The following is a 14,198-nucleotide window of genomic DNA, read 5'->3' as shown; positions in this document are numbered from 1 at the left end:
AAAAATCCCGTGCATTAGCGGGCTATCTAGGAGGGGCGCTAACACTATCGGAAGTCACCAGTGACACTAATACAGTGATCAGTAAAAATCTGTTCACTGTAATCAATGACACTGGTGACAGGGCAGTGAAGGGGTTAACTGGGGGGGAGGGGGGCGATCAAGGGGTTAAATGGGATTTCTGGTGCACTAGCGGGCAAACTGGCGCTATCTGGGAGGGGCGCTAACACTATCGGAAGTCGCCAGCGACACTGATACAGTGATCAGTAAAAATCTGTTCACTGATCAATGACACTGGTGACAGGGCAGTGAAGGGGTCAACTCGGGGGGGGGGCGATCAAGGGGTTAGACAGGATTATTGGTGTATTAGCGGGCAATCTGGCGCTATCTGGGAGGGGCGCTAACACTATCGGAAGTCGCCAGCGACACCGATACAGTGATCAGTAAAAATTGGTTCACTGATCAGTGACACTGGTGACAGGGCAGTGAAGGGGTTAACTGGGGGGGGGGGGGCGATCAAGGGGTTAAACGGGATTACTGGTGTACTGGCGGGCAGTCTGGCGCTATCTGGGAGGGGTGCTAACGCTATCAGAAGTCACCAGCGACACTGATACAGTGATCAGTAAAAATTGGTTCACTGATCAGTGACACTGGTGGTGACAGGGCAGTGAAGGGGTTAACTGGGGGGGGGGCGATCAAGGGGTTAAACGGGATTACTGGTGTACAGGCGGGCAAACTGGCGCTATCTGGGAGGGGCGCTAACTCTATCGGAAGTCGCCAGCGACACTGATACAGTGATCAGTAAAAATTGGTTCACTGATCAGTGACACTGGTGACAGGGCAGTGCAGGGGTTAACTGGGGGGGGGCGATCAAGGGGTTAAACTGGATTACTGATGTACTGGCGCGCAAACTGGCGCTATCTGGGAGGGGCGCTAACTCTATCGGAAGTCGCCAGCGACACTGATCAGTAAAAATCGCTTCACTGATCAGTGACACTGGTGACAGGGCAGTGAAGGGTTAACTGGGGGGGGCGATCAGGGGGTTAAATGTGTCCTAGAGTGTTCTAACTGTAGTGTAGTGCTTGTGTACTCACTTTTTGGATGTCTTCTTCTCTGTCTGGAACGGAATGTGTCCAGGCAGAGAAGAATGGCATCATATCCTGCCCTGTGTATTTGTCAACACAGGACAGGATAGGACAGGGACCGATCATGTGATTTCAGCCAGAAATCACTGGCTGAAATCTAATGATTGATCCCTCCTGGATCAAATCGTGTCACCCGCAGGTCGGCGGGAGCGCGCACGCGCGCGCCCCCTGCCGGCGAAAGTGTCGGGAGCGCGGAACCCGTTTTAAAACGTGGTTTTGCGCTCCACTGCCGCCCTGCACACGTATATACACAGTGGCAGGGCGGCAAGCGGTTAATAGCTCAGTTTAAAACAACACCATTGGAATGGAGTAGTGCTCCCCTTTTCCATTTGTTTGCAACATCTACTTCGACAAAGGGTATAATATCAAAGGTACTTACCAATATACACTTGGCGGCATTAAATAGTGATAGTTATCTTACATGTAGAGTACTTGGGTGGGGTATTTAGGATAAGGGACCTTGTGAGCAGGAGATCATGAGAGGAGCGGAGAGGACTGTTTGGCCAATATTTGGATTTAAGATTGGTGATGTAGATTGAGACAGAGTCGTGATTAGCTTTGTATGTTGTTGTTAGCATTTTGAATTTAATTCACTGGGCATTTGGGAGTCAGTGAGGGGATTGGCAGAGAGGGGCAATAGTCAAAGCGAGAGATAACAAGGGAGTGAATGAGTTGCTTGGTGGTTTCATTAGTTAAGTAGGGAAGAATTCTAGAGATGTTACAGATGTGAAGTCTACAAACTTTTGACAGTGGTTGGATTTGAGGCCGAAAGGATAGGTCAGAGTCCAGGATTACACCTAGTACCCTGGCTTGAGGGGAGGGATTGATAGTTGCATTATTGATCTTGATGGAAAAGTCATGGAGGAGGGAACGAGTGGGCAGAGGGAATATTATCAGCTCGGTTTACCCTACTCTATCCAAATGAACGATAACAAAAATGATTTTAAAAACATTTTGGCTTTAGATATACGTTAAATAAAAGCTTTGGTAGTAGTTGGGCTTTAAAGTGTACGTTACCCCAACATTTCATGTTCCTGATACAGTGGTTAGACAAAAATGGAAACATCCCAAAACAGTGCAATACTTAAAATACAACATGAAATACACCCTGTGTACATACATGTTCCTCGATTTCTATTGTTTTAACATGATTCCTCTGATTGCCTATGGGTCCCCAGGGAGATAAGATTGGCTAATTAATATTTTTACAAATTTAATTAAATTTTTTTTTTTGCTTTAATAGGCAAATTTTTAATGTATAAATGGAGTTTTGGTTCATTTAAGGGGTAATCCATAATGGGTTATCTTTATCGAGATAATTAATGTGTTGATATTTATATTCCTATTTTTTCTTTTTATTTATTTTGTATTTGTATAATTTTCTGGAATTTTTTATTTGTTATTTTTCACAGATAAAATAAGATTTTTTCTGATATTCATTTTATATTTTATTATTATTTTTTGTAACATTATGTGTACCTTGGTTGTAGTATAATTTTAGTTTTTTAGTGATTTATACTTTTTTACCTCTGAGTGGCACTATGTGGTTCCAGTATCATTATAGGGTAATTCCCTATTGTTTTAATATGGCGACCAGGTTGCTTAATAACCGTTTACTTATTTGCTGCTGATGGGTTCTCTATATAAAAAGCGTGGTGACGGGCATATGCTTTGAACCCCTGACGATGTCACCTCTGACCAAATGCTTTGGGAGGAGACAGAGCATACGTCACCATGCATGCGTGCCAGACAGCGGTCATTTTGGATGTGGGCATGTGTAGGAGATTTCTGCATACAGTGCAGTTTTAACCATTGGATCTTATAAGTGTATTTTTAATAAATCAGACTTTTAACCTTCGGTATTAACACTATGGATAGTGTTTGTTTCTTACATATCTGGCCTCGATTTACTGTGAGTTTATAACTAACACCAGAGAGCCAGGGGGATACTTATTGTGATATGCCTGGATTTTTGCAGCAGCCAGAAGGATCTTCAATGCAAAGCTGTTCTTGACCACTCTATAATTTGAAGGTCAGGTTAGTTTGGTAAGCTCCCATTGAGAACTGTGTGGGGTGATGCACCTGCATGAATATAAACTGACATCACTTATATCTGAAACTTAAGAAGCTTATTGAAGCTGGCACTTCTGCACTTGGAATGGAGGCTGTCTTTCTTTTTATGAACTTTTAGCATGTTATTTTCTGTTTATGATTTTTATACGGTATGTTTACTGTGAGTAGGTAATATCTGGAATTGCATTTGAATGGCAAATTCTTTTTCTATATAATATTTACACTTTTTGTTATAAATATGTGACATAATTTTATGATATTGTAGAATAGTGATTTTTTTTTGCACATTTATCTTGTATTTTAAGTACTGCACTGTTTTGGAATAAGTGTCATGATATTGTGCAAGCTGTGTGTTTTTTTTTCTTGCAACTAGCGCAGATTTCTCACTTTCTTTATTCATTTAAAAAATGGAAAAAATTCATGGTTTGCAGGTGTGAAAGTGATGACATTTCACATTGAAAGCACAAAACATGTCCTGACTTTCACAACTGCAGATCATGTAGTGTTTTCATTTTTTTTGTCTAACCTCTCTATGTGCCTGCTTTACCATGTGCTTGTATGAAAAATTATCCTGTTCTCTGTATTGCTTCATTTGTGTGAATCCCTGGTGTTCCTGCCCATCTCTTTGCTATTAAAAACTGACCACGCTAATCAGGAGAACACACCAGGGTCAATTATCTAGCTATGCTGGAAACTCAGCCTGCTCTCCTTCAATGATAAGACTTTTGCTGACATGCTCCCACGCACAGCTTTTTTTTACTGGGAAGTTCAGTGTGATGCGGTTTCTCCTCCCCTAGCTTTTATGCAGCTGAGAACAGAGGGTATGTGATCATTTATATAAAGGGTAAAAAAAAGATTAGATTTTTTAATATCTGTACACAAATGTTTTTCTTTTCATTTCTATTTTAAACTGGATGGGTTGTTTTACAAGGCATTGCATTGCATCCTTTGTGTGAAACTCCTTGTGATCCTGCCAGTCCCCCTGCTTTCCTGTATAAATTGACCATGCCAGGGCATGGAAGCTCATCCATCCCAGTGTAGAGCTACCCCCTTAAGGATCGCTTAGTATTGATTTATGGTTCCCTGTCAATCTGAACCTCTTGTTGCAAGACCAACCTCTGCTGACACCACAGTGCTCCCGTGTTCAAAGCAAATCACAACTGTAAAATGAACTCACACACAAGTTAGTGCAGACCAATATGAAGTTTATATTGGATTCAAAGATGTGAAGGAAAGTGACTTCTCAGTTGAAATTGAGCACTGTCCCTTTAAGAACACTACAATGTCTTCTGAATGCTTGTTGGGGCCCAGTTGATATGAAATCGAGTCGAGGTGTGGGGTATAGTTCCTCAGAATAGCAACACAAAGATAGCTAAGGGACAAAGGAGGTTTAACACCTTTCCTCTTTGTGGTAGCGAATTAAGGTGGGATCCCCTTTAAAACAATCAACGTGGGGCAGATTTGAAGTAATGAATAGCAGTGATTGGCATGAATGTCTATAGGCAAAGACAGCTCCCTTTGTACATCAAAGGCAAAAGTTAACAGTAATGGGAATCCTGCACTGTTGAAGAAGCGTAACTTATTGCTTCAGTTGGCACTACTATATTCTGGCCTGCAACTGTATGTCCTGTGGTCAGCTTGTACAATGTACAGTATATATATCCCAACAATGGCAGCTATGAAGACTAGGCTGCAAATTGAGGCAACTATGTGTATTGTTCACAACTGTGTGTAAGTAGATGGCAAACTGTCAGTATTCACTGGGTCAGTGGGTGCATGGGTCTCTCTCACCCTATCAAGTAGTCCGGCAGATTGTAGTGGTTGGTCTCTCTCTCTGTCTGAAAACGGGGTCAGTCCATGGACTCTCTTGCTCAGACTTAGCATGTCATCTGGTGACATTCAGTGTGGCAGACTGGGTGATAATCAGGCTCTTTATCCACTCTTCCTCTCTCTCCAACTCTGGCTCCGCAGCCTAGTTCAGTACTTCAGCCATCAGCACGCCTCCTTCTATTTCAGTCTCTCCCCACACTCTCCTGGCCAATCTCCCAGGCTTTGAAATGTATATGCCCACACGCTACCCCTCTTAGGAAATATAGTCACCAACTGGGTCCTGCTATGCAGCATACAAGTTCCAGAGAGCTGTTCCGTCCTTGTGAGTGACCCTGAATAGCACATCACCGCCATCTATTGTCCATTTTAATGTATTGCAAGTAATAACATTTCAATGGGTTACACCAGTATAGTTGGTTTGCTTCTTTACATTTACTTAAAAGCACAGCCTGCCTATACTAGAGTGGTCACACATCTACTAGATTGCCCCCCTGCACAGTTTGTCACTGGGAAGATCAGTGTACTGCTGTTTTTCTACCTCCTATTACTCTTTCCATAGAGATCGCTGGTGTTGCCAGCTTCAGGACTTTTCCTTAGGTTTCTTCCGCCCATAACTTTTGTCATTTCGGGCACGCATCTAGCAATACTGCACAGCGCGCATGGGTATTAACAACAACGAGTACACATCCATTTAGAGAGATACACAGCCTATAGTCCCGCAGTGTCCATACACACATGGAGGACTTCATTTACACAGACTCTCATTCATTTATTCTTTCCCAGCCTACTTGGAGTCACAGTAAGTCCTTACAGTAATTCCTTCCTGGTTCTTTCCATTTCCACATACCTATATTATTAATTTGACATCCTCATTACTAACAGCACTAATAACAACAAAAATGTTTTAACTTTTTATGGCAGTCGTTATGGTCACTGACAACTGGCGCCATGGTCACATTATTCCTTCCCTCCCCATTGGTTGACCTATTAGCTGAGTGGTCACTTGGAGGGGGAGGAGTTTCTTTGGCCTCTCACATGATTTTCTCAATTGGCCTCTTAGTACGGTTTGTTCCCCTATATAGGCTTCCAACATGTCTAGGGCTTTTAGCTCTGAGGAAGGGAGTTCATCTCCCAAAACGCGTTAGCATACCCTGTCACAAGACCACTATTTGCAGGGACTGTCACATTAGTTCCTTGTTTGTTTACATGACCCTTGGTTTGTGAGTATATACGTTTGTCATTTTCAATAAATCCTTTTTTATCACGGTAATGCACAAGGAGAGTGATCCCTTTTTTGCTTTCTTCCATGTTTTAAATATGTACGAGGATGAAGGCATAACATTTAAAGAAATAATGGACCCAAGCAGAATACATATTGCTCATATTGCTATTTTTAAATGACATTTAAAGTTTGACTGCAGCAAACCACTGGAGAACACATTTAAAAAACATATAAATAAAATGCGTACTCTACCAAAGAATGTGTTATTCTGTCTGCAATTTAAAGGATAGGCTAGGATCCCAAGAAGATAAAATCAAGACAGGTACTTATACTAGTTGCATGTAAAAGAACATTGAATTATTTTTAAACCCCTGTATGGAAGTTTCATATTGAATATGCACACCATGGCCCCATTTATTCCTATTGAAAAAACTGTACTCATGGCTGCCTCAAATGGTTGGTCAGAGTAAGGATTTCTTATAGGAATTACTGAAGCTGCAGCGTGCGTGACTAATACTAAGGGGCTTTTTCTCAGAAGAAAGCCTTTGTGGATAGGAGCAGGGCTGTACAGTGAAGATTTCTGGATTGGGGGCTGAAGGTAAGTATAAAACCTTGTGGAGATGGGATCAGGAGAACAGTTTACAAAACTATCTTCCTAAATGTACAGTTGTACTTTAAGGAATACAAAACTAGATTTTATATTTATAGTATATACCTGGATCTTTTCAAATACTGAAACTGAATGTTATTGTGTTAAATTGATTTGAAAGATATAGCAGACTTGCAAATGCTTTTGTATATGGTGACAGACAGGCTTTTTCACATTTACATACGCTAACTTGACGAATCTCATTATTTAGCAATGTCATAAAGCTATGCTAAATACTTATCAATTCATATGCTCACTTCTAACATTCACTGATTCTGACCCAATTTCAATTTCCATTTTAACAAGCATATATATGACTGCATTACTATAAAAAATTGTTCTAGGCTGTTTCTTTACATATTTTAAATGGGCAATGCGTCTTTATATTTTCAAGTAAATTAAATATAGCGTATAAATTGGTTTATTAGGCAGCATCTCTTCTGCTTTAGCACTATTCTTGGTTTCTTAAATGGTCTAATCAGTCTATATTAGAGTGATTTTGTCCTATGTGGAGCTACACATAGTGCAGTGATACATACAGTAACAACAATGAAAATCATCAGTGTTAGTTCCTTTAAATTATTTTGATTTGTGACATCACATCAGAAATTTGCTTGGAGAGCTCTCAAAATTATTATGTGCTTGTAGACTTCAAAAAAGAATCCATATATTGTTGCTAATGCAGAATTTCACTTTAAATTACTCAGTGAATCAAGAAAGCAAAAGGCTTGTTAATAAGATAATTTATACTGACCCCACTTCCCACTTGAAGTAAATCTAAAACCATGTTATGTGTGTTGTGTGTATTGTGTGTATTGGGAAGAATTATTGTACCTTACATTTCCTTTACTTCCTGTTACAATAGGAAGTAAAAAGAAAAATGTCCATAATAAGACAAATTACTGATAAAAGTATCCCCATTTGGATATGTCCCTTCTATTCCTCTTCTGGTGACAACTCAAGTTTGTATTTTCCCTATTTTTCATTCTTGATGGCCACTAGGAAAAATATACAGAGGGTGAATCTCCCCATTTGGAACATCAATAAAAACCTGGCAAAAGTTCCAGCCTTTTCTCACTTTATCCAACACAAGGAAAAAAAGGCCAAGGCAAATTCAACCTCCATAGCACGGCTCCTTTACAACCTTAAGAAACAAATATGCTCACTCTCACTAATTTAGTAAGCCAGAGTTTAGAAAGTATCAATAAGTGAAGTATAGCAATGGTTTTATATAGATGCCTGTATATGCAGTATTTATATCAGCTTAGTAGCAAGGGGTGGTTGCATAACCAGAAGAAGAGGAGCAGCTTCATGAGACTAAACCAAAAAATAAAAAGTGGTGCACAACACCTCTGTCTCATAGTTATTACCCCTACTTAGCTAGTGTGAGTACTCCAATATTAAACTAAATAATGAGTAGGAAAACACTACTATAAATCAACAAAAATGCTCAAAACAACCAATCTTAATGTTGCCTTCATCAAACAATATGTGCACCCATTTACATTGATGAGTGACAATAACACTTACTATCCTTAAAGTGACAAAAATAATATAAATCACATAAACATGTCCATCACATAAGTCTCTTCAATTGGAGCATTTTTGCTCATCACAGATAGGTCAGCCTATTCAATTGAATGGGCTACCCTTTGCGTAACAATTGCTTCAAAGAAGCTTTGGAACTGTTTTTTAGAAAAGAGCATGGTTCATTTTTACAGTGTTTTTTGGTGTGCTGTAGTACATTTCTGAAAAGCAAGGCAAAGCACACATTTTTATGCAGTTTGACATGAATTTGTATCACACAGATGTGTATTGAGTCTCATTGTTCTTGTGTAAACAAACCAATGTCAGTTTCAGGCGCCATTCACACTTAGTGTAGTGGGAGCACACGTTCTTGTCTCATTTTTATGTGGCACTTAAAGCAGCCCGTTGATTTCAATGGGCTGTGCTACACATGGTAAAGTGGCTCATGGAACATTTTGGCATGATGTAGGTTGCACATTTTTTACTGTGCATTTTGCTGCATTTGTCATTTGTAGTTTCATGTGGCAAAATGTGTTTTCTTATTCGTTTGGTGTGCCATTACCAATTAATGGCACCAGAAGAGCAACTAGTTCACTATAGATGTATAAAGGTGGCCATACAGTATACAATCTGATTGTACAATCTCTGTACAATCTCCTTTAGATCTACCAAAACTATATAATAGGAGGATACACCACCTATCCAATCAGGCAGGCCTTTGCGCTACATAGTTGATGGTAGGTCTAAAGGAGATTGTACAATCAGAATATATAGTGTTTGGTGAGCTTTACAGAACTCAGGACACACTTTTCCTGTTTTCAATATTGCAGCTCTGATTCAAATAGGCTGTTATCTGACTGCTCAGCTCCTGCACACTCTGCCAAATGAATGATCTATGCAAGATTAAAATAGTAAGGTAGGAAAAAAATTGATGCCGGTGTATTTAGTGAGAATGGTGATCACTGATTGATTGCATTGGAAAACCACACCTGAGGAGGTGGGTGGGAGCCATCTCCTGGAAGGGAAAGGCAGCTGCAGGGTGTGTGTATTATTCAGGTCAGCTGGTGAAGTCCTTCCTGTGTCTTAACAGTGTTCATGTCCGAAGGTCTATCCAGAAATAATAGAAAAGTGATCGAGAAGTTTTTTATACAACAAGCTGGACACTAAGGTAAGGGCTGTGTAGGATAAATAAAAATATTTTTCTTTTCTGCAAAAAAAGTACATTAATGCTATATTGGTACAGAGGTGAGCTGGAACTTAGAAAAAAAGGTGCACTTATCCTTTAACAGAGGTCAATTCCTTACTAGCAGGTGCATGCAGAGAATAATTCCACTTATTGTCTCCAAGTTTCATGGGACTATCTTAAAACTAGTGAGGAGAAATTTTGGGGAGTGAGGAATATCCCCAAGGCTGGACAAACAGTAATTTATGAATACACAGGGAGGTAGGGGCACCCTAATGGCAAGTTTTTGATGTTGACCAGTGATCGGCTTTAATGTCACATTTTATTTAATTCAAGGATTCATTTAAAATAAGATATAAATAATAGATTACTCACTTTTGTACTCTAAATGAAATCCAGCAGCTGATACACTTATATCAGTGTGAAAATGCAGGAAAAGCTGATTTGATGTGCTATTTAGAAGAGCTGGCACTGTAGTACCTAATAAAAGAAGAATACAAAAAGAATCAGTTAAATTTAATTTAGATGAGGAGGTCTTATTGAAAATCAATTATATATTATAATGGACACATTTCTCACAGTTAGAAAATGGCTATCTCTTGCAAAACATTCTCAAGTAAATAAATATTACGCAACATAGTTTTAAATTGTGTAAAACATTTTAGACTTATTGGAGATACTATCTGCACTATATTTATAAGGATGTAAAGGATAACTGCATGTTCTGTTAATAAAAATAGGAATTTTGAGACCATTGATTATATTCAGCTAATTTCAGGTGTTTGGACATTGGCAAAATCAAGCTAAGGCCATCTCCAGAGAATACCATATAATCCCACCCAGTCTGTGAGATTTTAGTTTTTTAGCAAGCAATAAGGAGTGATCAAGAGCAGTGGGGCCTGTGTCCTGTATTGTACTCCAAGATATGGAATTGATAGGCAAAAAAATTGCTAGTATCTTAATCGTACAGGACACAGGACTTGTATTCTTAGACCAGGCAATAAAGTGAGGGTTAGGCAACAAAATAGCAAAACAGAGCTGACAGCAGCAACACAGTAAAACATTGGTTAAAAACCAGAACAAAAAATACTCAGATGATAGCTTGAAGCACCTTGTGGTTGAAGCTTAAATTATTTGAGGCTTGAACATCCACTTTATTATATTTTGAGGTTCTCCCCTGCCATTACATGCTAGCACATGGGGCGGGCTCATGTGATTACGTGTGTAGGAGCTTAGACAGCAGTAAATGCAAGCAAGAAAATAGCTGACACAGTGAGAGGGGCAGCAGAGCGGTACAGTATTTTGCAGTACAGCCAGTTCCTGGGAAGCATGGAGATACAGAGTAGTATCTTAAGCTTTTGGGGTATGTCAGTACACAGAGCAAGGCATGGCAAGGCACTGGCAGTTGGGTGAACTCTACTAGGGTAACAGTACACTGTTGTTTGTAGCACAGTGTCCATCCAGCTGATTTGGGACTGCTTTGTTTAGCACAGGTCCCAATACTGTCTTAAAGGTGGAGAGGTGGGAGCACAGTGGAAGAGGGATCACAGATGCTTCAGGCAGGTCTGAAGACACTAGATATAGTTCCTCAGGTGCAGTTTTTCTTAATGGTCAGGTGGTTTTAGGTGATTCAGAGCCCCTTACTTTGTCAGGTTTGGCTATTTCTGGGGTACTAGTCTATGTACAAAGGAGGATTGTCTTCTGCTTTAGCAAGGTTATAGTTTAGGCTTTCCAGGATGCTCACTGGTACAGGGTGAGATGTTCAAAGGTGAGGACATTTCCCTTCTTCCATCTCTTCCCCGGGTTAACATTGTGATGAAAGTGGTAGAATCCGCATTTTAGGACTCTGGACCAAGAGACTCCAAAGCCAGTGTATACTCAGGCCCATAAGGTCTTAATAAGTTGCTTCCCAAAATGGTCAATGATGTTGTATAGTTTGGCACATCCTCAGTCCTTATCTTTGAGGACTCCACTCCTGGGTTCCTGGCTTTCATTTCCCTTACACCCTCACTGTGAGTAGGTGGTGTATGTGGATACATTTCACCCTAGGAGGGTGTTTGTTTCACCAGAGCGCATCAGCAAAAAAGGGATCCCTGTGAAAAGTGGAAATTACTGTAGTAGGCAATGTTACTACAGTAGCCTCAACTAATTTCGGTACTTGTCTGTTAATTCACCGGATTTATTTTTATATATATTATTATTTATATATATATATTTTTGTTTATATATATTTAAATAAAACATAAAAATATATATATATATATATATATTTATATATTATATATGTGTATATATATATATATATATATATATATATATATATATATATATATATATATAAAATAAAATAACAATAAATAAATCCGGTGAATTAACAGACAAGTACCCTAATTTCTGGGTCCTGCTCTGCCCTGCTGCATTGTAGCTTGGTCACTTATCATGGGTGCTATTTAGAGAACACTTTCCATTTTCTCAATAAAAGAAAAGTGTTCTCTAATTGGTTAAGTTGGAGATTGCGACATCACCACACTGACTATCCACCTTTTCCGAACAAAGAACGCTTTTCACTCATTAAGAAAATACATAAAAATTAGGCAGGGCAGCCACTTAACGAGGGGCTTAGAAGCAAGTGGAGATCACTGATGGTGCTTACTACAGTGATCTCCAGCTTCCAGGGGGATCCCACAAGTAAGGAACATACAAACTTACATTAGTCAAGGCTAGACCAATGTAATTAGGAAAAAAATGCCATGTCTAAACTTTAGCTTTAAAAAAGAAATTTGGCAGACTATGAACATTCAAATATTTAAAACCTTTAAAATTGAGTAAATAAAATTGAAAATATGCTATCACTGACCTCTGTAGCTGTATGCATTATTTTCTTCATTCTCACAGCTAAAGCTTCTCAGCCGAAGCTTTTCAGTTTTTACCTCAGTTTCTCTCTGTAGCTCAGTTCCCACTCCCACAGCCAGCCAACAAGCCAGCCTTCTATTCTCTAATGTGTACACAGAACAGGTATACAGAAAGAAGTTAACCACTTCCACGCTGCCATATAGCAGAAATACTGCTACAGGACGGCACGTATGTATGTATATATACTGTATATATATATATATATATATATATGTGTGTGTGTTAATTTGCAGTTCTAGGTAGGGGGCCCACATGGGCCCTACCCGCGCTGCAGTTCGTGGCCTGGGCTGATGTGATTTCTCGTTGGCACCCGGTGATCACTGAGTATCTCCGACGGGGGAGGGACCTGTATATAAACAACAAAGATCTCTCCCCTGTCACCTTCTGCACACTGCATTGTATGGCTCTGCATAGCAAATGGTTAACTGTGTGCTGTTTTACAGTGTGCTGTGTGTGTGCTTTACACTGTAAGCACACTCCTTTGCATGGCTCTGATCGCCCCACATGTTAACCCCTTCCTGCCCAGTGTGATCAGTACAGTGTCAGTGCTTTTTATTAGCACTGATCACTGTACTGGTGTCAGTGAGGATGTCAGTGACACCAGTTCAGTTCCCCCCAGTGTCAGAATGCCCACCACAGTCCTGCTATAAGTTGATGATCACCGCTAGAGATGAGCGAATCGAAGTATCCGAAGTGGAATTCGAGTCGAATTTCGGAAAAATTTCGATTCGTGCCGAATCCGAAAAACAGCCTAATTCGGACGCGCGAATCGAAATTTTTCCGAAAATGGCGGCTGACATGTGCGGCGACGGAGCGGGGATGTCGGGGAAGGCGCGCAGACAAGGCGCGCTGCCCCATAATGCATTCCTCAACGACATGTGATCGCATCAGCCAATCAGCAGCCAGCCAGCCAGCACTGTGTAATGGTCGAGGTATATATAGCGGCCATTTTGGAAATCTTCATTTGCCTGCAGTCATTGAACAGAGGCAGACCGCTCTGTACTAGGGACAGGGACAGAGTTAGGGCCACAGAAACGAGAATTGGGGACAGAGAGAAGTTACTTAGGGACAGAGAACCATTACTCAGGGACACAGACTTGTTAATGAGGGCCACAGAATCGTTATTTAGGGACAAAGAAACGCTAGTTAGGGCCACAGAATTCATACTCAGGGACAGACAGAATTGTTACTCAGTGCCAGAGAATTGTTACTTAGGGCCACAGAAACGTTATTAGGGCCACAGAATTTTTACTCAGGGACAGACAGAATTGTTACTGAGTGCCAGAGAATTGTTACTCAGGGACAGACAGAATTGTTACTGAGTGCCAGAGAATTCTTACTCAGGGCCACAGAATTCATTCTCAGGGACAGACAGAATTGTTACTCAGGGACAGACAGAATTGTTACTGAGTGCCAGAGAATTGTTACTCAGGGACAGACAGAATTGTTACTGAGTGCCAGAGAATTGTTACTCAGGGACAGACAGAATTGTTACTGAGTGCCAGAGAATTGTTACTCTCACAGACACAAAATTGTTACTTGCACAGACACAGAATTGTTACTTGCACAGACACACAATTGTTACTCAGGGCCACAGAATTCATACTCAGGGACAGACAGAATTGTTACTGAGTGCCAGAGAATTCTTACTCAGGGCCA

At 40.3% G+C, this 14,198-nt stretch overlaps 1 protein-coding gene across 1 annotated transcript in view; it reads right to left on the bottom strand.

The window, feature by feature from the left end:
- The window catches only part of CSMD1 (CUB and Sushi multiple domains 1), a 2,075,474-nt gene that overhangs the window by 326,249 nt on the left and 1,735,027 nt on the right, over positions 1 to 14,198 (bottom strand). Inside the window, exon 37 of the mRNA XM_089679519.1 lies at positions 10,002 to 10,106. Within this exon, the coding sequence (XP_089535645.1) occupies positions 10,002 to 10,106 (105 nt within the window). The remainder of the gene's footprint in view (positions 1 to 10,001; positions 10,107 to 14,198) is intronic.

The sequence above is a fragment of the Staurois parvus genome, unplaced genomic scaffold (assembly GCF_062004578.1).
Source record: "Staurois parvus isolate SC_StPar_1 unplaced genomic scaffold, SC_StPar_1.0 ptg000226l, whole genome shotgun sequence".
Classification (NCBI taxonomy): Eukaryota; Metazoa; Chordata; class Amphibia; order Anura; family Ranidae; genus Staurois; species Staurois parvus.
Note: the sequence above shows the minus strand (reverse complement) of the source record. Positions and strands in the feature narration are given on the sequence as shown.